The 25,148-nt window shown below is 46.5% G+C and overlaps 1 protein-coding gene across 2 annotated transcripts in view; it reads right to left on the bottom strand.

Annotated features, from left to right (window-relative positions):
- The window catches only part of LOC138517021 (zinc finger protein 483-like), a 166,653-nt gene that overhangs the window by 100,241 nt on the left and 41,264 nt on the right, over window positions 1–25,148 (bottom strand). For both annotated transcript variants that reach the window (XM_069632530.1, XM_069632529.1), the window contains exons 2-3: window positions 12,784–13,692; window positions 8,218–8,559 (exon numbers count right to left, since the gene is read on the bottom strand). In XM_069632530.1, the coding sequence (XP_069488631.1) occupies window positions 8,218–8,559; window positions 12,784–13,528 (1,087 nt within the window). In that variant the 5' untranslated portion in view covers window positions 13,529–13,692. The remainder of the gene's footprint in view (window positions 1–8,217; window positions 8,560–12,783; window positions 13,693–25,148) is intronic.

Raw genomic sequence — 25,148 nt, 5'->3', positions numbered from 1 at the left:
CTCATGAATCCTTCTTCAAGTGTCCAAAGGTGAATCAACTAAGGGAGTGGGGTTTCCCCTTTTATAGGTAAAAGACCCCAGCAAATTGGTTCCCTTCGATCCTTCTCGGGAGGTCCAATCCTGACTGCGGTTTCAGATTCTTCTTGCTTGTGAGATTATACCGAGAGTGCTTTGAGAAATTGGACGGAAGTTAGAAGGAAGACAAGGGTCAAGAGATGGCTTTTTAAGAATAGAAGCATGCTTTTTTTTTTTTTAAACAATTTTTATTATTTTATAACAACACACCAAACATTACAAAACTTGGGACATCCGTGTACAGTTCAACATTACAAAATGTTACAAGCAGTATTCTTCAGTCCCACAAAAAACTTGAGCCAATTTGTCCATGTCATGAGCCTGTGATTCTTCAGGCGGGTTTGTCAACTCGTTATCCATCTCAACATCACTTTGATCGGACTGAGGTGGGCCTTTCATGGTGGCCACTAGCTGTCTCCATTCAATTAGGGGTCCTACCTCCTCCTATCCTCCCCTACATACCATGTCAAACCAGACAGTTGTTTCTGCCTCTGCCCATTTCAAGAGGTCAGCCCACTACAGCTCTATCCTTGGTCTCTGGGCCACTTTCCAGCCCATTGCTATCCTTCGTTTGGCCAGGATATATGCTAGGTCTTTCATTTTGCTTATATGCCTTAAGTTGCGTGGCCTAGGAAAACCCCACCAAACATGCATGCCCAGGTCGACTCCACCTCCATAGCAATACCGCATCCTGCTTTAATTCTGACCAAAACCTTCCCACCTCCGGGCAGGCCCAGAACATGTGTAGCAGCCTGGCCTCCACCTCCCCGCACCTAGGGCATTTCCGAGTCATCTGGCCACCAAACCTGGCGATCTTACTGGGGGTGAGGTATGCTCTATGCGTGACGTACAGTTGAATTTGTTGGTGCCTTGCGTTCCGGGACACTTTTTTGTGATATCTTTGGGCCCTTTCCCAAAGCCCATCCGACATGGGCTCTCCCATCTCTTCTTCCCATAGTTGTCTCAATTGAGTCAATTCCTTCCCCACCTTGGTCCCCAACAGCTCATATATAAGAGAAATCTCATGCCCGTCCTCCGAGACATTGTATATCATCTCCATAGTGGCATCCGGTTGTGCTGTGAGCACTGCCGGTGGCCACTTTTCTCGCACCTTTTTTACAATTCTAGTGTAAGTTATATACTGCCCCTTATGCACCCCAATATCCTCTATCAGTTTCGGGAACTCCAATGCCTCCTCCTCTTGCCATATGTCTCTCAGGGTGGCCAGGCCTACTGGTTCCCAGTACCTGCGGACCCCCTGCATCAGCTGGGGATCCTCTCAGCATAGTGCCACCAGCGGCACCTGCGTGGAGTACGGAAACGGGTGTCCCGATATCTGCCATGTTCTATGCCACATCTCCCAGCCCAGTACTAGAAGCCCTGCAATCTCCCGGAACCTTGGTTTGACAGCCACACCACTTCTCTGAGGAAGAAGGGAGCCGGTTCCCCGCACAGCAGCCTAGATTCTGCCGTCTCATCATCAGACAGCCACCTCGCTTCATACTGCAGCTGCCCTGCCAGGTAATACAGTTAAAGGTTTGTCAAGTTTATCCCCCTCTATCACACGAGTTTTGCAATTTCCAGAGGGCCACCCTGTTCCTGGAGTTGTTCCAAATGAAGCCCCAGCACAAGCTGTGGAGACTAGCGAAAAAGCGCCTCGGGGATTACATGCGGGATGTTAACAAAAAAATGCAGCAATCTAGGCAAGACTACCATTTTGAGCAGAGCGGCTCTCCCCACCATAGCCAGGGGTAGCCTGAACCAAAATCCCATGCTATTTTTGATTCCTGCCACTGCCTTTACCGTGTTATGTACATGTTCTTCTCCTGCCGTATGATATATGTCTATTCCGAGGTATGGGAACAACTTGGTGCACCAGGGTATCGGCAATATTGGCAAGCTCTCGGAACGGACATGCCTGTACCTCCCCAGGGGGAACACACTAGACTTCCTGGGGTTAACCGCTATGGCGGAGAGGGCGGCAAATTGCTCCATCACATCTAGAATGTACTGCATGTTCTCCTCTGGGTAGCGCAGATACAACAATATGTCGTCAGCATATAAGGAAACAAGAAGCATGCCCCCAGCAGTATGGATGCCCATCTCCTCGTATTGCTGTCTCAGACAGATGGCCAATGGCTCCAACGCTAGTATGTATAACATGGGTGACCACGGGCAGCCCTGTCTGGTACCCCTGCTTAGCTGCCATTTATCCAAAATGATAGCACCCGTTTTAACTCTAGCAATCAGGGAGCTGTATAACATTTTCACCCACCTGAGGTACCCCGGTCCTATTCTATAGCCCTCTAAGGTCGCGGTCAGCCAGGGCCATATAACTGAATAAAAAGCCTTAACCGTGTCCAGTGAGGCTATAGCTAATTCCCCTGGGTCTTCTTTTGTTTGGTCGATGATATGGTGCAATCTCCTGAGGTTATCAGTTATGTTCCTACCCGGGACGATGCCCGTTTGGTCGGTGTGTATCAGTTTACCAATAACAGCCGTTAGCCTAGTCGCTAGCACAGCAGTGAGGATTTTACTGTCCTGGTTGAGCATCGAAAGGGGTCTGTACGACCCACAGTTCTGGTAGTCTGCCTTGCTCGTACGACTCATTCAGCATGGCCAGCAGCGGGGGAAGCAGCTCTTGTTTATAAGCTTTATAGAATTAGCTTGGAAGCCCATCCGACCCAGGGGCTTTACAGGTGGGCAAGTGCTGGACCACCAGCTCGAGTTCTTCCATTGTAATAGGGGCATCCAGGTCTGCATGTTCTGCATCGTCTAGGGTGGGTAGGCCCACGTCCTCCAGCGTTTCCTGGATTGCATGGTCTCTCGGACCGCCTGGGTCCTCATAGAGGTGTTTGTAATATTTCAGGAACTCTTCATTCACCCCCTCCTGGGTATTCTGGGTCCGCCCTCCATCCCTTTCAATTTCCCGGATCGCAGCGTCTCGCTCTTGTATAGCCAGGCAAGCAACCTGCCTGGCTTATCTCCTCCCGCATGCTGTCTTTACACGTATTTCTTATAGCTTATATTACATAGCCTGTCCCAGCATTCCCCGCTAGCTTGTTGTAGCTGCCTTATCTTATCTCTATCATCATTAGAGGTGCCCCCTCTGCGCGTCATTTCCTCCAGCTCCTCTTCAATTCCACTCAACTCCTGCTCTAGGCCCCCTTGGAGCCCCCTAGATTTCGATATGGCGACCCCCCGCAAAACCACCTTGAACGCCGCCCACGCGGTTTTCATGGAGCTAACGCTGCCAGTATTGATCTCAAAGTACTCAATGATCGCCTCTCTTAAGTCCTGCAGGAATCCTGGGTCCTGCAGAGCCTCGGCCCTGAGCCTCCAGGTGGGGATCCGCGCCCTTGGGGGCTGGTGTCGCCACTCCAGCACCAGGGGGGAGTGGTCCGAGAGCACCCTGGCTTTATATTCCGCGCCTTCAATCTCTTCTGCCAGCTTCGTGGAGGTGAACACGTAGTCCAGTCTTGTGTGAAGGTCGTGCGGTGCCGTATAGTGCAAGTATTGCCCATCTACAGGATGCAGCAGCCTCCAGACATCAGCTAGGTCAAAGTCTCTCAGGAGGGCCTGTAGCACCCTTGCTGCTGGGGTGGCTTTGTCTATTTTACCATCCGATCTGTGTACCTTAGGGTTAAGCACGCAGTAAAGTCTCCGCCCCATAGGATCCCGCCACCCAGCAGGGGGCTCATTTTGCTATATAGCGTCCTAAAGTAGGCCGCTGTGTCCTGGTTAGGGGCGTACAAATTCACAATACACACTTCCTGGTTTTCTAATATCCCTTATATAACAAGCAGTCTGCTGTCTGGTACCGCCATGACCTGGAGCAGCTGAAATGGTACATGCGTTGCCAACCAAGTAAGAACTCCTCTAGCATAGGCCGAATATGTGGCTCCCCCCATGCACCCCACCATTTCTTCTTGACCACCTCTAGTTTCTCCCTAGTGAGGTGGGTCTCCTGTAACAACGCTATATCGATCCTCATCCTTTTCAGATACATCATCACCTTGTTTCGTTTCAGATAGCTGTTTAGGCCCCGGACGTTCCAGGTGACCACTCCAAGGCACCCTGGCGCCATAACTACAGTGTTCCGCCCTCCTTCTCCGCCTATTATCCCGCCTGTTAAGATTCACGTTTTGGCTTGTTACCCTTTACCCTCCCATCCAATTCCCGGTTCCCCAACTTCAAACCACTGCACACCCCCGCAGCCCTCCCCACCCTTGCCCCCAACCTCGGCCCCAACCACAACTAATGCCCAGCTCCATCCCTGGATCTCAGGCCCCCCGCGTTTGGCTCTTCCCTAGAAACCCAGGCCCAGAGCCCAGCAGGCTGTCACCGGACTGCCAGTGACCTAACTAAACTTCTCGTTATGGGGTTATGAGGTCAGGATCCGTGTAGCTCCCCTGTTAACATCAAAGTTTGCAGTGCCCCCGCATCGTATTTATAACTGTGGCTCCAGGCATGTTCCCCCGCCAGTCATATACAATGTTATATTCAAGTCCCATTGTCACTAGCTACAGCACCAGGAAGCTCCAAACACGTGTTACTTATCTTCGCCTTCGTTTTCCTGGATATCCGATTCCTGGGGGCAGCTCTGCGCGTCCAGCCATCCAATGGCGTCCTCAGGAGTGTAGAAAAACAAGGTTCTGCTATTGTGGAATACCTTCAGTTTAGCTGGATAGAGCAGCATGTACTTGTGGTCGTCTTCCCGCAATCTTCTTTTCACCGACCCAAAGTTCATACGGTTACGCTGTACCTGCAAGGTATAGTCTGGGTATGCCGTTATATGCGTAGCCCCCCTCTGTATTGTAACTCCCTTCCGAAAGATCGAAGATTTTTTCTCGGTCTTGGTAATTTAGGATCTTGGCGATCACCGGCCTAGGGGGATTCCCTGGCAGCGGCTTCCTCATCAGGGCCCTGTGCGCCCTCTCTACGGCCAACCCCTGGGATAGGGCACCCCCGGGTATCTCCTGCAGAAGCATGGACTCGATGAATTTGGTGGGGCTAGTTCCCTCAGCACCTTCCGGCAATCCGACAATGCGAATATTGTTTCTTCGGGCGCGTCCCTCCGCCTCCTCCACCCTGTTCTCCAGGTTGCCCACACGTTGCACTAGGGCGTGAAGTTCTGATTTATGAGCCGTGCAGGCCGCCATGTTCGGGGCCACCTTTTTCCAGGGACCCCGTGCGCTCAGCTAATGACCTTACATCTTGCCGGAGAAGGTTTACGTCCTCCTGCACTGCTCCTACCTTGAGCTCAAGCACGGCTTTCAGTTCATCCATTGCTAGGCCCAATTTGGTCTCCCAGGCCACCTTCAGGTCTGCGATCGCCTCTTGTACCTCCTGGTTGCCCATAGGGCCAGGGCCCTCGTTGGGGGTCTTGTCTTTCTTCCTGGCCCCTTCAGCCCCTGGTGGCATTCTGGCAAAATCGTCCAGTGTGGGCTGCTTGCTTTTCTGGCTGAGGGGTTTATTGGACATCTTGGTGCGTCAGGGACAAGTGGGCTGAATCCACAGCGTGCAGCCCTCTTTTTGAGTGTGCTAAGTTTCCCATAGTGTCAGGGCCCAGCATGATCGTATCCGGGGTATCCGGTCCATTTATCTCACTTCCAGAGTGGACTGTGTCCTCCCACGTGCACCTGTGGTTGCAATCTTCCTTTACAAGACCCAGGCTCCTGCCCCGGTCGGTCCCCCAGTGCCAGTGCGGCCCCCAGGCTCCTGCCCGGTCAGCGCAGGAGTCGTGTCCCGCTGGGGGCTTATGCCCACACTAATGTCCGGGTCTGGGTGCGCGTTCCTGCGCTCAAGTCGGGTGCAGCACGCGGGTACAGCCCCACAGGGCGCTCCCGTTGTCTGCAGGATCCTGTGGGGTTCTCCTCTCCAGGCCCTCTCGCACTTTCACTGACCAGTTTCCAGGAGTGTCGGGTCCGGGGGAGGCCGATCCTAGCCCCTGTATGTTCTGTTCACTGTGGGGCCCGTAGCAGCCGTGCGAGGGATGCTCCGGTATCTCCTGGTAGTCGTCCGCATATCGGTGCGGGCCGGCGTCCTCTCCTACTACCAGCCCCTTCGAGTCCGGGCCCTACAGGGGTCGCCGCTCCTCCAGGGGCTCCCGAACCAGTAGCGGGGCTCCAGGCGCACGGCGCCAGCCGGTTCGCCCACCGCGTCCGCCGGCAGCAGCGCATTCAGAGGCGTCTGTCTCAGCCCAGTACAGCGTCCTGTGGTCCGAGTCGACAGGGACCCTTGTTCCTCCTGCGTCCGCTGCGGGTTACGATGTCTGCCTCTTGGTCCTGCAGGACCCCCCCACCGGCTGGGACCACTAGTTAGCCCACAGGCTGGGCATCGCTTGTCACATGCGGTAGTGGCGGGCTTAAACACCGCCGCTCCAGCCAGTGTTCCCGGTACGGCACTGCGGTCAGTTTATGACCCTTTGTCCAAATTCGCCATCTTGCCAGTATCTGAGCCGTGGGCACCCCGCTTCTCATGTCTGGCTGAAACTTCCCGCCCCTGCTTCCAATCGGGCCCCTCCATGCTCTGAGCATGCACCAGGTGTTCATGCACCCATAGCTATCTTGCCGGCTTGCATTGTCCGCTGGAAACTTCGTTTTTTTCAGAGGATCAATGTCGGATCTTGGGTGCTCATCACGGACGCGTCCTCTCACGCGCCCATTTAGCCACGCCCCCCAAGAATAGAAGAATGCTTAAAGCAAGAAGGAAAGATCGATGTGAAAAGAGAGGTATTAAGGAGAGTGGTAAGATAAAAGACAAGAGAAGGATAAACTTTAGGAAGAAGACAAGATGGAATAGGATCAGAGGGTGAACCAGTGAGATGGGAACGAGTCAGAAGGCATCTCCAGATTAGTAATGGGGGAAAATTAAAAGATTAAGGAGGTGGGGGAAGAAGGAGCCAGAGCGAAAGTTGAGGGAACTATGGCAGCACGAAGAGAAACGACTTTGGTGGAAACATATATTGCAAAGTCAGAAGCAGTAAGTGTATAGTGGAGGGCATGATCAGGGGTAGGCGGTGTTAGGAGACGAGAAACAGATTGAAAAAGATGCCGGGTAAGCAGATTGGGCATGCAGACGTTTAGAGGAATAGTTACACTTAGCATGAAGAAGAGAGTGATAGGATGAAAAAGAAAGGCAATCAGACTCACGACTTGCACCAGAGCTCGCCACATTGTGCGGGGATGGGAAGACAATCAAGGCTGAGGCGGGTTGTGGGAGGGAGAGAAAAAAGAAGCAGGATAGGAAAGGGATGAGGAAAGAGAAGTTGCAGCTTCCTCTGCAAAGAGGGCAGAGAATGTGTAATGAGAGGGAAGAGCAGAAATGCAGGATGAAATAAATAGGGGTGTTTTAAAAGCACAGAGATTGCGATGGAAACAGGCGAGTTCCCCAGAACCAGCTAAAGAAGATAAAATAGGAGGAGGAACAATAGAGAAGATGATCAGAAGAACGGATGGGCAGAGCACAGACCGGAGACGGATATGAGGTCCAAACAGCAGTCAGAAGCATGGGAAGAAGGCATGAAGCTCCCTTGTAAAAACAACAATTGCACCGAGGGGCACCAGGGAACGAATATGCAATAAAAGGGGAGTACCGAGTAAAGGTGTAGAAACAGTCTTCAAGAACCCTAAAGTGTGACCGGTTTCTCGGGAACATCAAGAGGTTATGCATATTTTAAGGTGCTAAGTTTATCCATATATTGGACACCCCACCTTTAGCAACATCTCATTGGGTTCTGAGCGAACCTCGATGCATGTGGCCAAACATAAATAATACATTATAAATTGGGAAACTTAAGAGGCTACGCATTTCACAGCACCACAAAAAGTTCAAATATTACACATATCTTGAGATCTATAAGAAATAGCTAATGTGTGTGGCACCTTAAATGGAAGATCACATCTTGGTATTGTAAAAGGTTAACCATTTCTTAGGCATCCTAAGAGTTAACACATACTGTACACAGCTCAGGAGGCTACCTAACCCTTCTCACCAGTGCTTCAGAATTAACAACACATTTTTATTCTCTATAACAGTGGTGTTCACGCTGTAATGTACTCGCCAGCAAACCTATTTGTTCCCAATTGCTACCCAGTCTCCTCCCACCTTCTCCAGCTATAACCAGCGCATCCATCTTACTTGTGGTCCGAGAACTCCTTTTCTTCTCACACGCACGATGATCGAAGGCAGACAGTGACTCTGCCTCTTTGCTTCTCTCTCTTTTCTCAGAGTCCTGATGGTGCCATACAGAATGTGACTCCTCTTTTTTAATTCTCTCTCTTTCATCAGAGCCCCGATGATCCCAGATTGCCAGGTCCTCTTTCTCCAACTTAATTGGTGTCCTGGAGTCAAGGAATACCTTCCTCAGCCCATCAGAGTCTTTGATTCTTTCACTGGCTACAGAATCACAGGTGTCGCGGACAGGCCATTCCGCCTTCTCTTCTGTATTCGACTGGTACTCAGATTTCACGAAAGTAATCCCTAAAAGGGGTCAAATAGAAAACAGTTATTTTGACAGAGATACATGGCAAATTATTAGTCAAAAACCTCCTTGTGCATGCAGAGTATCAGAATATCTAGCTCTGCAGCAATCTACTGAATGGAGTGAGACCTGCATTGTAGCTTTTAAATTATCCGATTCTGTCCCCGCTACACGGTCCAACCTCTTTGCACGCACAAGTGCGTGCTAGACGCGACAATATCCCCAGCATCCTCACTAGCAGTACTTGCAATGATCTGGTTGTGTTGAGCCTCCTGACATGAGTGTCAGTGCCAAGAGATGGTTGTATGAAGATTGAATGCTGGTGGGACATCATAAGAAATGGAGGAGGGGAGAAAAAATAAGTCTCACACCCCTGTCCCCACAGCCAAACCAACTTAGCCACCAAGGTAAAGGAGGGACTCTGTATACAACCTGCCTGTAGAGTAGATAAGATATGAGGCAGTGGTCCATGTAGAATTTGGATGTCTCCTTTTGTGTAGACGTTTATGTGTAGGCAAGTAAAACTATCTAAAACTAAAGCCTTTCCAGAGGTAATCTGGAGACAGCAAGGCCCATGTGCCTGTGCAGAGGGTCCTAATTATGAAGAGAGCCAAGCCACTGCCACGCCTCACGGAAAGTCTATCTGCAATTGGAATCCAGTAGATATGCAGAACTGGTAAATGGGAAAGAGGCCATGTTGGGACAAGGCAGCCTTTCTGAGGGTGGGTGCCTTTCACATTGCAAAACCCAAATCCCCACATGCATGAAAACGCTTGTTAAATAGAGCCCTCGAGGCAGGAAGGGGAGAGCTGGAAGCTTCCACTAGCCAGACCAACTGTCACGCTTCTAGAATTCACTGGGTGTGCTTCATGCAAATAATGGAGTGGCTACTGGAATGAAGGTTGAGAGTTTCTGGGTGTCTGAGGCCGCAGTGATTTCCCTTTCTGACGAACAAAGGTAAATAAATACGTTGCTCTCGGTCAAGGGGTAAATATATCTTACATTCTTCCCCCGCTCTGGCAAATGTGAGAATGGTTACAAATTACAATTTCACAGACACAAACACATGGCACAAAGATCAAATGTATCTATTCCTTTTCCCATTTCCCAGAGAGTCGCTGTATAAATGAAACATACGCTGTCCTTGAAGAGGGACTCAGAGAAGGGCAGACAACCCCACAGAAGGTAGGCGGGTAAAAATAAACAAATAAAATACATTTTTTTAAAAAAAACACCCTCCAGGTCAGCTTTAAATGCAAAATGGTGGCTCACCCTTATCTTACTTCAGGGAAGCCACCAGAGAGATCACCTGACCCCAATCACATGGCCCAAAGGCAGGGAAACATCTCACACCACACAAGTGAAACCCATCATACGAGAGTACAGCTGGAACACAACACCATAGAGAACACCCAAAGGGAGGAGCAGGGATCCTTTAAAACCCAATCAGCCAAGTCAGAGAGTGTAAGTTCTGTGGTTGGCTGGAGGGAAGAAGACAGAAGGACCTGGGATTTCTCAGCTGAGGAGACCTTGTTAGTGGAAATCTGATATGGAGAGAGCTGACCAGAAAAGAGCAGCAGACCTTGGAAGACCAGGAATGAGACAGGAATGAGATGGGTCCAAGAAAATGGTGTGGAGATGGAGTACTACAGGGAGAGCTCTGGTGAGAGGTAAGATTGGAAAAGCATGGAAAAGTACAGAAGGGTCGGTCTTGTTAGAGAGAGAGAGTTACTGGGCAAGAGCATGCTATCTTGGAGAGTAAAGAGAAAGGTACCATCTAGAAACTGGGAAGAGACCATGAGACAGGAGAGACCTTTTGAGTGTTTTGAGAGAGGTGAAGAGATTGTTTAGGAACAGAGTGAGAGTGAAGCAAGGGGAATGGGAAAAGAGGGGCACTGGACAGGAGAATAGGAATGTGCGAAACCAAGAAAGTACTTGGAAAACAAAGGATTAACATTTTAAGAGAAAGAGTATATTACAACAAATACAGAAAGGTACCTCCTTGGAGAGGGAAGTGAGGGTACCATCTGGAGAGTAGATAAAGAGACATTGGCCTCATTACAAGTCCGGCGGTAAACCTGCCGGCGCTGCCGGAGGGTTGCCGCCAGACTTTCAATATTTACTTGCGCCTGGCTTGCCGGAATCACCGGGGGATTACGACCCTGGCATTCCAAGAAGTCAGGCGCCGGTAAATGTTAATCACCATTCCCATGGGAGTCCTCTAGGACTCCCATGGGAATGGGGACCATGGAAGCACAAGCACCATTAACAACGGTGCTGGTGCTTCTGTGAAACTCTGCGGCTGGACGGCACCCGCCTGCAGACTCTTAGTATGCCGGTCCGGTAATAACGGTGCAAAAGCACATGTGGTTTGTTTCATTGTTGTGGTGTTGTGCGTGTGGTTTGTTGTGTTGCTGATGTATGGTTGTATTTAGTTCAGAGTTTGAGAAGGTGTATGAAGAAGGGTGAGTTTCTAGTATGGTTGGTTAGTGGCAGTACCCTTTCGTACCCCCACTGTTCTGACTAACTGGGTTCCATATCCCTTCCCCGGTCGTACCTTTTGGTATGCTGCAATAACCACCCCTGCACCTAAACTTGAGACACAGCAGCAGATAGAATATGCTTAGATTTCAGATATCTGGGAAGTGGGAAAAATCACCTACATTTGAGACACAGCTGTAAATGGAGAACCACCTAGAATTGGCACACAGCGGCGATTGAAAAACAAATTGCTAGCTGGCTAACATACGTGTGCACCCAGAACACACTTATCTTATCAATCGCTGCTGGTTGATGGCGACAGGCTTCCCAGGCTAACACAGGCAAACACGGACTGGGAGCTGCCCTTTGCCTTGTGGCCCTTAGCCAAGGGTTGCCCGGGCAGAGGCTGCCCTTGAAAGGTGTCTTAAAAGGGCTGCAGGGTCCCATCACAAAGTGGAGGGCAGGATGAAAGACAGGAGCAGGACAGGGAAACAAGTCAGAATTGGTGAAGAAGATGAATGTGTAGGCGGGGGGAGCGGTGGGCAGAGAATATGATGTATAAAAGGCTAAAAGCCACAATAAGGAAACACACACGTACTGACCAGCAGTCAGGCAGATAAATGAGCCTTGGTGGAAAGTGCGAGAGTAAAACACCCTGCGAGGAAAATCATGGTTTATGACTTCCCTTAGCTGCCTACAGGTAGGTAGGGTTAAGAAGGGATTTAGTACTCCTATAAAAAGGTGTGTGCCGTGACATATGAGAAGACCATGTCCCATGCAAATTTTTGCTACAAGTGGTACAAGTGCTACAAAATCTGGGCCGCCCCTGGCATAGGTAGACATGATTTAGGGGTTGCAGAGGCCCCACACAACCTCAGAGCAACCCGGGCTGCTGCTGACATACACAGCCCATGGATGCCCAGCACACATGGCCAAGCGACTTGAGACCATGCACCAAAGAACCATCATGGCTAAAGTGGCACGTCCAGGCAGTCCTGGCTAGGCTGTCTGCCAAGTAATGACACTTGGATTGTAATATTAAAGATTTTTATCTTTCTAATATTTTTTTATGCAGCTGTTTGCTTAGGTATATGTTTTAGGTTATACTATTCAATATTGGTGTGCATTTTTATATATTAAATAGAAACTGCTGGGTCCCTGCCTCAAACATTGTCTTATCAGTAAACATTCTAGTTGTCCGCCTATCCTAGTGTCACTGTGCGACTATTTCAACCTATTGTTTTCTCTCATAAGGGTTGAAGTCTTTCCTGGGGGACCAACTTCCCTTCCCGACTTCCCCCTTTACTAGTGAGGCACACCCGCACGGTGGTCGCAGAGACCAGGGACGTCAGAGACTGTTACGGTGCTGCTTAAAGGCATAAAGCAAAGCATTTTACTGTGTCCATCTACACCCGTCATCTGTCACGTGTGCTATATACCATCACCCGGCTGGCGCTGGCGCTGGGCGCGCGAGAGAGAGAGAGAGAGAGAGAGAGAGAGAGAGAGAGAGAGAGAGAGAGAGAGAGAGAGAGAGAGAGAGAGAGAGAGAGAGAGAGAGAGAGAGAGAGAGAGAGAGAGAGAGAGAGAGAGAGAGAGAGAGAGAGAGAGAGAGAGAGAGAGAGAGAGAGAGAGAGAGAGAGAGAGAGAGAGAGAGAGAGAGAGAGAGAGAGAGAGAGAGAGAGAGAGAGAGAGAGAGACACTACATTCCCATCTACCCCCAGTGTCCCAAAGACCCATCATACCTTCAGGCAGGAGGTCCTCCTCGTAAGGCGATGTCTGCACATCACAATCGACATATTCTGATGCAGGTGTTTTGTCTTCTCTAGACAGGTAGTCCTCAATCAGTTGGATGGCAAGCTCTAGAGACTGCACTTGGTAATGACTTAGCCATTCCCCGGCATCTGCCGGCAGGATCTGGGTGAACTGCTCCACCACGATGAGCTCGACGATCTCTGCAGGACTGCGGTATTCTGGTCGCAGCCATTGCTTGGCCCAGTCCAGGAGCTGGGAGGCCACGCTCTGTGGCCGTTTTCTTGCAGTGAAAGTCAGGCTGCGGAACATTTTCCGATAGCCCTCTTCATTTAAGCACAGATGTTCGTGAAAGGCATCTTTTATTCGGTCATAGTCATTAGCTACATCATGGGGCAGAGCTTGAAAAACTGCTAGAGCCTCTCCAGAAAGCAAGGGAGCCAGGTGCGTCATCCACTGCATCTTAGGCCACAAAGACGCCACTGCTTCACGCTCAAAAGCCACCAGGAATGCTCTCAGATCCTCCTCAGGCTCCATCTTGAGTAGTTTGCTTCCTTGGTTACGGCTCTGTGATTGTTTTATGAGCTTCAGCTGGGAGTGGTGCTTTCCAGTCTGAGTAAACTGGTCCATGTGATCCTGTGGTGTCACACAGCTTCGTGTAGGAGGTTTCAGGCTCTGCTTATGTTCCATCATGTTGGGGCTTAGAGGATTTCCCTGTTTTACACAAAGGCCATGCATGTAGGCATCTACTTGGGTTAAATATCGCCTCTATCCAGATGTCCAAATAGCAACTCAGCGTTGAACAAATAAACGGCACAGCAGGATCCATGCAAGCACATCTGTGATGCCAGCGAATATGAAGGGACCGGTCCTCAGCAAAGGACTCACCCTGGAGGAGACAGCTGTAAAAGAAAATGACATGAAATACATACAGCAGCTGGCCATGTTTATCTTTCTATCCCAATGCTGCACCATGTTATTTCACTGGAAATGACAACATGACCAACTACTGTCATACAGGCGGTGCAATAACAATACTTGTCTAACCTAAAATCTAGGCAGCATGGGGCTTTTGAGACATTGCCGCAGTAAATTAGAAAAGGCCCTGGTCAATTACTCTGGTGAGAATTGTTGCTTATGCCTCTTTACAATAATAGCCATCCTGCTGAGTAGTGCAGAAGCTAATTGCCAGGAATTCTCCATTACAGGAATTCTATGGTAGTGCTTCTAAAGAGCGTGAATACCATCTCATTAAAGGCACATCAGCCAGGGAAGAAGTGCTGCTATTGTCCCACTGAAGATATTTTTCATGAAATAATTGGTAAAACCGTTGAGAAAAGTCTTTAGTGCCTCCATAAATGAATTGTAGCCTTGCCTTTGTAGTACAGGAGTAGTTCTTCGCAGGGCTATACATTTAGTAGGCATGCCAATAAATACATTGTTCTTAAACAGCAGACCCATTAAGTCTTTTATAAAAAAGTACAGCAGACTGCACAGAGGTGCCAATATGCCCACTTTAAAGCTTTACCCGTCCTCCTGAGAAACGATAGCGCGGTCACATTAAAAGCCTTACAGCCCTCCTGGGCAGTGCAGGTACAGTCTAGTGCTGCCCCATTTAAAGTATAGCAGCCCTTCTCATAAGTGCCTGTACAGTCCTATGAAACCTACCTCCAGGAATCTATGCCGGGGAGAACTAGCAAGATTAACATTCTGCTTTAAACTCTACTGAAGTATGACAAAATATTTTACATTGTCCTAAAATCTCATAAGTTGGAAACAACTATTAGAACAAGAGTAATCACAAGAAACAATAGTTTCACAAGTAAATGCTGAAATCACAATCCAACCTTAATTCACCCGCACTCATACTTTAACGTTAAGAGTCCCCAATGAGTATTGTAGTTGTGCTGAAAGTGTGCTGCAGTTTTATGGCTACATGTATATGTCTCGATTTCAGTCGTTTCAATATTGGACTGGGAGGAGTAGTGGCTAAACCACCTACTCAGCCCCACACTAGTACTAAACCATCAGTGATCCCAAGCATAAAGATGAAACAGGCACAGCTCGAAAGGTACACCACACCCTCCTTCCCCTTATGTGGAAGCGTAGACTATGTCTTCAGGCGGGGTGTGAGATGATAACAAAAGCAATACAAGCTTAAGTACAACGATTTCAAAATAAAAGAATGCCTAATCAAGGTTCTATGAAAATATGGACTTTTAATAGAGGTTGGAGGAATGGTGAAAAAAATCAAATAGAAAAAGAAACAGGGACGGAGGGGTGGAGGGGGGCAGGGGAAACTGGTCCTCCGGTGGCATGGAATGCGGGCTGCGATGGCTGCTTTCAGCACGCGATCCAAGCCACCCGATTGACTGCCCCCCCGCTCTCAATTAAATTCCTCTCCAGGTCCATCTTCCCTCTCTGGATACTCTAACTCTGTTTCTTCACATGCCTGTTGGCTTTAAAGGGACTTCAGTGATGGACCTGGTGCCAGGCTGGCTTTGTTGTGTCAGAGCTGCCTCTGAAGCCCTGTTCACAGGAGACCTTCTGAGAGAAGCTTCCATGAGCTGGGGAGGGGGATGTACTCTTGGAGCTGGAGAATCAAATTGGCAGCATCCTGGCTATTGTTCCACATAGCAACTGTAGAAATGCTTGAAACAGCAAGGCACGTATTAACTTCTTGCCCCGTGTTTTCAGACATATAAGATAGTTTACAGAAATCATGTCAAAGATTGATGATAATTTAAAGGAAACCTCCTGGTGGAGATGTGTACATGGCCAAGGTTTAGCTTTAACACTGGCAGTTACTAGAGTCTGGATAGAGGTTGACTTAAAGTTGAACAAGAGACCATGAAGACTGGTTTTAGGTCCCACTGGATATAAAGCCGAATAAGATATCTGTATGATATGTTTTATTTATATAGCGCCTATACACAACATGTTTCAAAGCGCTTCAAGGCGGGGGAGGGAGCAAGGGTAAAATACAATGAACATACTTACAAGGCCTTGAGACATTAAGAATGGGCAAATAAACTCTCGTACTACTAACTCTTTACTCAATTGGATACTAAAATTACATCATTAATGATATTTTTCTAATCAGATAAACTGAGGATATTTCTAACCTTGTTATTTTACTCGCCTCAATAATAACCCAAAAAATAGCCGTAATACTCAAACTACAATTTAAAATACTTTTAAGGCTGAATGTTGCCATTATCAGTACATATCAATTAACTGGCATTTAAATATCAGCTATTACTGCTATTAACATCAGTAATGGTTTTCTCTTCGCGATCATTTAAGCATGTAACATGCTCTAAAATGGCCGCGGCTAGCGGCAAAAGCGTGCTAGCGTGATGACGTCATCGCGGCACGCACATTAACGTTGCGTGTGACGTGATGAAGTTACACTGCAATGAGCACGCTATAAATAGCGCGTTTCGGCTGCATTTCAATGCGAAAGCAGCCGAGGATGCACGTACAGCTTACCATGGCATAGCGAGATTTTTTTAGAAGATGGAAGGACAATCTTAAATTAAGGTAAGGTCAAACTAGAAGTTAAGAACCTTAGTTTCTAACAGATTCGACTTTCTCCAAACCACAGAATGAGAGAGATTTTTTCCTCAGTCCTTTAACTGAATTTATTAAGAGAAGTTTTCTTTTCTCTTCCCTACAGTCATTGGCACTTAACTACAAACCATATCATTGCTTATTTGAAGTGGCCTATACAAGGTATATCCCTTTGGATATAGACACTGGTTCTAGGATACGCCAAAAAAACAGTCATATAAATAGGGTGAGTCCATTGATAAGAGATCAATACCTACATTTTTTTCAGACATAATACCAACTAATTATGATGTTCTTTTTGTCTTACTAAACTAAAGTAAAAACCTTTTATTTGCTTTTTTCTTTGTTTTTCTACATACAGAAACTATTTCTTTTCTCCTGATGAACCATTGTAACTGGCAATGGGGAAACACGTGTTGAGAAAGTAAATGTGTTTATGGACAACTAAATAAAAGTTGTGAAAGCAGATTGGTGTGAAGATAACACAAAGAGCAAGACAATTTGTTTATGAAAAACTGGTTTTAAGTAAAGAAGTGTGAAATCAACACTATGAATAAGAATTGAATGGCTCTCTTTTTGACTCACCATTAATTACAATTTTCATGAAACTTCAATTAGGAGTTGTCCCATTGGAGTGACATGTTCTCATATCAGAAAATGTATGAAACTCGTACTAGACCTGATGACATTTCAGATAGTGTAAGAGCACTGAAAACAAAAGAGGAGGGGGTGGGGGAGAGGAACATGGCGTGGTGTGGTGGGGGGTTGAAAAACTGAAGGGGGACTATCCATCAACATACAGGAGTAGAAGATGAGGAGAGTGATAGCAGAGGATGGGGCAAGGAGGGAAGTGGCAGGGATGAGGAGGAGCAGGGGCAGGAGGTAGAGGCTGCAGATGGCACAGCACAGTTCAGCTTTTGCAGGAAAGGTGACAAATGCAGGACTGGGCACAGCAATGTTCAACATTATGCATGAAGGTGACACACGGCCCTGCCCTAAAAGGATGACTTTAGAGACCATCCTGGGGTCATCTGATGATCATCGAACTACACTAGAAGTCATTCCCACATCATCAGACGTCATCACGCTGTTAAAGTCATAAGAAAATATCTCAGAATGGTGGGCGATGATTTGAGGACAAGCTTAGGATGACTTAGTAAATACACTAACATCATCCCTATTTTAGAAAAAACATTGTTCGTGATGCGTTTAGGATGACTTGCTGATCACTTCAAGAGATTGCAAGTTTGTCCCTCATGATTTGGGACCGATTCTGGGATGACCTGCTGATTACTTCAAGAGCATTGCCATGAAACATGTTTGTTCTTGATGATTTGCGGATGCCTTACTGATTACTTCAGAACATCAGAGTTTGTAGGATGATGCGCAGACCACGATCAACATCACAAGATGGGATGATCCAAGTAATCTTAAAAACGTCTGATCAGGACGGAGTTGCACGGTTCAATTATGTTGGAATATTTACGGAAAGGGACCTTGCCACAAGGTTTAGTGGTACGCAATGAGCTGAGGCTCTTCCTGGATAACCCCAACTTCATCCTAAAATGGAGCTATGTTGCCAATAAATGCGGCCGTGACTGGCTGATCCTTATAATCGACACAGCCACCGAAATGACCGAGAAGATCCTAGTTGACTTAAGAACTCTAGAAGAGGAAATCAAAAAGGCGGTTCCATTAGAACTGTATAAGAAACAACTAGACAATCTAATGACCGAAATGCTAGCATTCAAAGAGGATTCCGTAAAGGAACGTGTACGAAGAATGAATAAAGATCTCGTGAATTTTAGCCACGAAAAAACATTCCCGTGCACTCAAGAGAATTACCAACAGGAACGCCAAGTAGCAGCCTCTACTTCCAACAGTGCTCGCGGTCAGAGGAAAGAAAGTCGGCTTTGCCAATACCTCGTTCAGTTCAAGCGATGGTAGCACCTATGGCTCTGCACCAACGAATCGTGGAAGAACTAACTACCGCAAGCAAAACAGAGGCAATAACTCTAGAGGAAGGAATAACTCCAATAGAGGCCAAATGAGAGGCAATCCGGCAATGCACAATCTTTTTTAGAACTGAGTCCGGAGGCCTGGGACCTAGAACCCAGAGTGACGAGGAGTATGCAGGCATTGTGTAAATCTTTCCTCATACATACCCACACAGATCCAAATGAGATTACTCGAAAGGGGTATAGGTTTTGTGTATACAAATCTACACAATCCACTCAAATTTCAACTAGAATTTCATCAATTGTTGAGCAAAATCCACTTACATCATTTTGTTCCGAATAATGCCTGCGAAACAGAATCTTCTGAATCAGGCCTCCAGAACAAATCTAATTTGTGTGCCCCCAGTGCTACACACAGTCCTGAAGCTAGAGTCTTTGAAGATAGGGTCCTTAAAGAAACCTACAAGAAAACAACGTTCCATAATACAAGTACTGCGGAGACTCGAGCAATGAATAACCTTCTGAACAATCAAGGAATAGTTATCCGTAAAGCGGATAAGAGGGGTGCAATAGTCCTCCTAAATCGGGAGGACTACATACTGGAATGCAATCGACAATTATTGGATCTTGCATGCTACCAACCTCTTGAAGACGACCCAACGCCAAAATTGACTAAAGCCATCACTAATAAAATCATAAAAGCTGAAGAAAGAGGGTGGATAACCAGGAAAGAAGCAGACTTTTTGGTGAAGGATAAACCCATAATCCCCCAATTTTATGTGCTTCCTAAAATCCACAAATCCTTAACTCAACCTCCAGGAAGACCAATTGTATCCAGTGTGATTTCAATCTTAGAACCCTCGTCTCGCTTTGCAGACAAATTTCTACAACCACTAGTGAAGAACATGGCCTCGTATGTTCAGGATACAACACAGATTATTGTGGAGGTAGAGGGTATACCTTTTGACTCACAAATGGAATTACTATTGAGTCTAGATATGACAGCTCTTTACACTAGTATACCGCAACAGGCCTCACTTGAAATGTTGGAGGATAAACTTTTGAAGGACCATATAACCATCAAGACACCCATATCATTCATTTTATGGTGCGCCGAAATGGCCCCGACAGAGAATTATTTCCATTTCAATGGAAACTTCTTCAAACAAATTCAGGGCACAGCCATGGGGGCCACACTAGCACCTAGTATAGCTAATCTGTATATGGAGTTCTTTGAAACTGGAACAATAATGACAAACACCAATCCCTACCAGAACAATATCAGGTTATGGCGTTGGTACATTGACGACATCTTTGTCATCTGGAGAGGTACGACAGAACTGGATGAGTTTCTGAAATGGCTGAATCAACAGAATGTGTTCTTAAAATTCACATCATCATATAGTAATCAGACGGTTGATTTTTTGGACATTACCATCATGTCAGATAACACCTTAAAAAAACGTTTTGTAAAACCATTTAACAAACCAACCGATAAGAACTCTGTTTTACACTATGATAGTTTTCATCCCAAGCACATACGGACGGGATAATCTTCCTCTGGGACAGTTTCTGAGATTGAAGAGAAATAGTTCAAGAAGAGGCAATTACAAAACAGAAGCCAATAATATGCAGACACGCCTCCTGAAGTGAGGCTATCCTAATAACATTGTCAATACCACTCGGAAGAGAGCTGAAAATAATAATAGAGATTCCCTTCTCCAATACAAACAGCAAAGATGCGATAAGATCAAAGATGACCCTTTGGTGTTTGTCAACACTTATAGCCACACGTCTAACACCATCAAACGTCTCATTTGCAAACATTGGGAGCTGTTGGAAAAGGGCTCCAACCCAACTGAGAGACCGATCATAGCTTTCAAACGAAGTCGCAATATCAAGGAATCAATAACTCGAAACAACATTATACTGAGATCAACAACTCCCCCCACACTGACACAACTTCGGAGTCTTCAGGCACCTAAGGGTCATTTCCCGTGCGGGTCTTGTACATGCTGTGCATTCACAAAGAAAAGTATTTCTATAGATATTGGTCTAAAAACCCCCTGGTTACAGAAGACTAACAAACTGTAATACCAGCTGGGTAATTTATGTGATATGGTGCCCGTGCAATAAATTATATGTAGGGAAAACAGAGAGAAAAGTAAAGTTGCGCATAGGCAAACATCGGAGTTGCTTAAAAAACCAGACCAAAAACGCCCCATTGGTAGATCATTGGGTAGAGAGCATTCACCAGATACAGGATCTTTCCTGGTCGGTGATCTACAAATTAAACCCTAGCAATGATGCCAACCGAGATAGAATTGCTCCGTCAAAAAAAGAACGTGAATTCATTTTTTTTGACTAAAAGCATGTCGAACGGTCTCAATGAAAAATTTGACTGGGTAACATAGTTCCTATAATTACTGTCGGGAAGCCACATCAGGGTCTAATGTGCCGTCTCGTCTTCATCTACAGGAGTTGTTGACACTAAAACACAAGTACCCATACAAACTATCCAACAAAGGGTGGTGCCTACATGTTTTTATCTTCTGTGGCCCATTTGAGGTTGTTACCTGGCGTGCACACTTTGGCCTTTTCTTCTGCCTGACTTTGGCTTGTGGGCACGGTGATTGAGGTGGTCTGGAGTACGGAAGGCAAGCGCAGCATGGCGGCAGCGGTATCCATTAGGAATGCTGACGCTCAAGCGATTCTGTCACATCATACCTTTTGGTCACGTGACAGTGAAGTAGAGTGGGAATTCCGAAGGGCCGATATGATATATGGTGGCACCCGGAAGTATTTAAATGCGCTCCGGTACACAACTCATATAGAGGCTGTTCTGAATCCGGCAGGGACTGATACCCGATGCTACGCGACTCGCAACATAGCAGTTTGGGATCCTGGATTTGTTATAGATCAATTTAGGAGGTAAGTGAAGTTCTTTTCCTCGAGTCAGGAGCTGCACGGAGAATTTAGTTTCCCATACGCTACCCCTTTTCACTCTCCACACAAGTTGAGGAAACTACATTTACTGAATGAATAACTGAAGAACTAGTCAGATTGTTGAAGGCTATTTATAACTAGGGACGAGTTAACCAGTCGTTTACTTCCCTGATCCCACTGACACATCTGAAATAAATACACTTATAGGAACGGATATAAAAAGGTATTCCTGTTGCATTTCAACAACACCAAGGAACCATATGTTCTTGTAATGCAGTATATTTTCCCATATAGTTTTTGCACAATAAGGCACACTGATGAGGTGTGAGCAAGTCGGAGACAGCGCAAGCTTTATTTTTCATCGGTACGCGATACCTCGCCTGTCAAGACACGAGTCAGAAGGTTGCGTTCTATCTAAGGGATCTCTTTCCAACACGCTTGTGGGTAAGCTGTTACGTTACACAACTTTCCAGACCATTAGGCAGAGCTTTTACTTCTGTCTTCACATTGTTATTTTGAGCTCCCTATTGAAGAACTCCTGTTATATTTATTTCAGAATTGGAACAAGCTGTATAGCTGACGTTCTATATGAGTGAATGGTGCTCCTGTACCCTGGTTTGAACCCTTTTGGAAGCCATATGCAGAGAGCCAGTGGGTAACCTCCTAAAAGGTGCACCCTATATAACAATGGAAAGCGAATATCCCTGAGCTTGTCAAGGAGCAGACATCAGATACTCTGGTGAGCCAACAAGGCTTTCTATTGAATTACTGGAAGGTTAAGATCTCACTGTTGTGTAGTAAGGGTTCTTTCGAATTGAAATATTCCACATGGGAGCGAGCACAATTAGAACTCAGTGTAAGACTTGCTGGGTCGGATTAGAGACCGATAACTGTTAATTTTTGGAATTTCAGCTCTTTTCCTTTTCCCGTTCTCCGTTTTCTTGTTGATTCACTGTTTTCTTTTGGGCCCCTGCCACATAATTGCTTGTGGGGTCGCATGATTGATTTCTCTTTCTCTATTCACCCCAATGTTTATATATCTAGCCATTCCTTAGGCGCTGTGACATTTAGGGGGATGGGGACCTGAGCCATGTGTACCATCTTTTGAAACTGTATGAACAGAGCTAATTGCAAGCTTTGATAAACTAGGCACAATATTCGTAATGTGTCAGTGATATTAGTATGGGTGTACTACACATAACCATGAACAGAAATTGATATACTGTTCGTTTGTACCGCTTTCTTGCAGGAGAAGATATCGCTTGAAGTCCTCTACCTAGATTTTCCAGAATACAAAGATCGGAATATCTATGAAACAAAGTATTTAATCTTTAAAGTGAATAATTAAACATTGGGAGCATAAGACTCTGGTCACTGCTACCATGCAATGAGTCCACTTTTTCTGCCCCTGATGAATTTCTAGGGAATCACCCGCTAAAGGAAAGAAACATGTTGGGCTTGTTTTTTTTATGATTGTTTAAATGTATTGATTGTGTATGAATGAATAATCATTCATGAATGAGTGTGTATGGTACGTATGATGTTGAGTGGTTAAGCAAGGAAATTAATGTTATCATGTATTATCACAGTGTATAAACCACTTAACCATCTAGGCCCCTACTTTTGGGACCTATATGTGGAATTTTGCTGCATCAGTAGTGCACGTTGATGCTCTGTGCTCAATCTCTCTTTGTGGATTAGGAATATGCTTGTGTTGTCCACGAGAGGATATATATACCATTTTCTGTATTTAGTATGCCTGTTGTATTTATATGAAATAATAATTAAAATATGCAATTGCTTTAGATCGGTTCACATTATTGTCTTTCATCCGTGATGAGTTTGATGTTGAACGAGGACATGTGTTAACGTTTTCTGACTCTCCAAGAAAGCTGTAGTTTTTGAGTCACAAGTTCTTTTGTTGTTGCCAAGGGTTCTACCCTTAATGTGAGGGTCTGCTTGTGACTCCAATCTCTCCCTCAACCTCCTGGTGTTTTCTTGTGAAGCGCGGACCAATAAAGATTGTCATTCCACTTTTGCTGAGTTGCACTTATGCTTAATGACCCCCCAAATCTTGAGACAATGTTGGGCCAAAGTGGAAGCCAGAGGCCTAAACATAGCATGCACCCCATGGGCGAGAATCCTTTGCCATCCCAGTCAAAAACAGGCACCCAGCACACTCACAATCCCCAATGTGGCATGGGTAAAGCTTGAGACTTTGTTGGGCCAAAGTGGATGAAAGAGGCCTAAACATTGCATGCACCCCCTGGATGAGAATCCTTTGCCATCCCAGTCAAACGCAGGAACCCAGCACCCTCACAATCAATACATTTTCATGCTGATTTGTTAGGTAAGAATTGGTGTAGTCTCACACACAACACTCATCTTCTCTGTATTAGGTAACCCACCTTTTGGTATAGGTCTGTACTACACAGGTAGTTAGTATGACTGAGTAGCCAGGCCTATCTTAAGAGGAGTAAATGTGAGCTGTACAAATGAAATCCGTAAATACAAGTAGGCATGTAACACTTACAATCAAGGTTTCAGTTATAACTAGTTATTTAATTAACATACAATAATTCTTTAGAAAGGCAATTCATGTAACAATGTAAATATACTTTAAAATTACTTTTCAGAATCGGAGCAAGTTAGTGGATAATCTATGGCTATGCTCCTTACACAATTCATACACCCTGAGGTGCCTTCAATCACAAGGACAGTAATGTATAATTTGCGGACTCTGAGGTTGCAGAAAGGAAAGCTTAAAGGAAGGAAAAGGGTTAAAAGAGAACTGAGGTTCTCAGTATATGCGAGGAAAACTAAATCTGCCAATGAAATCTAGACAAGCCTTTCCCAGCATTAACAGTCTAAAACAAGTTACCACCTATGAGGGACAAAAAATATCAAGGTCAATGGGCTAGAAGAGTCTGCAGGGAGCCAAGACAGAAACAGTCTATGAAGCTGAGGCACTTATAATCAAAAGTCTTGCACAAAGTAAGAGAGTGTGTTAGAAAATTACTTGTAGGGTCACAAGCTGTTAAGCTGTGAAAACAGAGTTGGAATCAACTATAAAAGTAGCCACAGCAATTCCCAACTGAGAAGAGCACGGCTACAAGACTAAGTACCCCAAGTCTAAACAGTACATCTGGTTTAAAGCAGACTGATCCAGCTGGATTCTGTTCTGCTACAGCGATGCGGACCCCGTGTTCCTTAGCCTCAGTCATGGGGAGAAGAGGGAGGACATCTGTAGGGCTCCTGCGGTAGTACTTGGGGGGGGGGGGGGGGTTGTTGCCAGCTACGGGCACTTCTCGGTTCAGCTGCACTGCGCAGTTTCATCGCTTAGTAAATAGCACCATCGCGGATCTGGGATACCTGTGGGGCTTCCTTCACTCCTTGGGTTCTGCACTCTGATGTGGGGACTCAAACTCTGGTCGTCCTGCTTCTGGAGGGTCCTTAGGAGACTACGGGAGCTTCTAGCCGGATTTCAGACGTTTCACTCGACTAAGGGATTACTCGACCCCTGGCACTCGGTTTTTGCAGCAATGAAGAAGAACAGCCAGACAGTGAAGATGGTCCAGTGGAGTTGGTCTCTGGGTTAGTTGGTCCCACTAACCCAAGGGGAGAAGTCGTCCATTATGGAGCTTCTCTGTCGAATTGGCGTTTCAGAACAGCAGCAGGGCTTCACCGGGCAATTCAATGGTCCAGGAGGACACAGCAAGCTTCGTTCATGGTTTCTTCGTCGGGTGTTTCTCCCAGTGGTCGACTCTGCCTCTAGTCCCAAAACCCTCGCCTTTTAAGCAGGTTTCTCCCATTCATGCACAGCCTAGGCTGTCAATCACACAGCAGGGTGGCTGTCCTGAAAGGCTAGCTAACCAGCCAGC

Source organism: Ambystoma mexicanum, chromosome 6q (assembly GCF_040938575.1).
Source record: "Ambystoma mexicanum isolate Mex_15411 chromosome 6q, UKY_AmexF1_1, whole genome shotgun sequence".
NCBI lineage: Eukaryota > Metazoa > Chordata > Amphibia > Caudata > Ambystomatidae > Ambystoma > Ambystoma mexicanum.
Note: the sequence above shows the minus strand (reverse complement) of the source record. Positions and strands in the feature narration are given on the sequence as shown.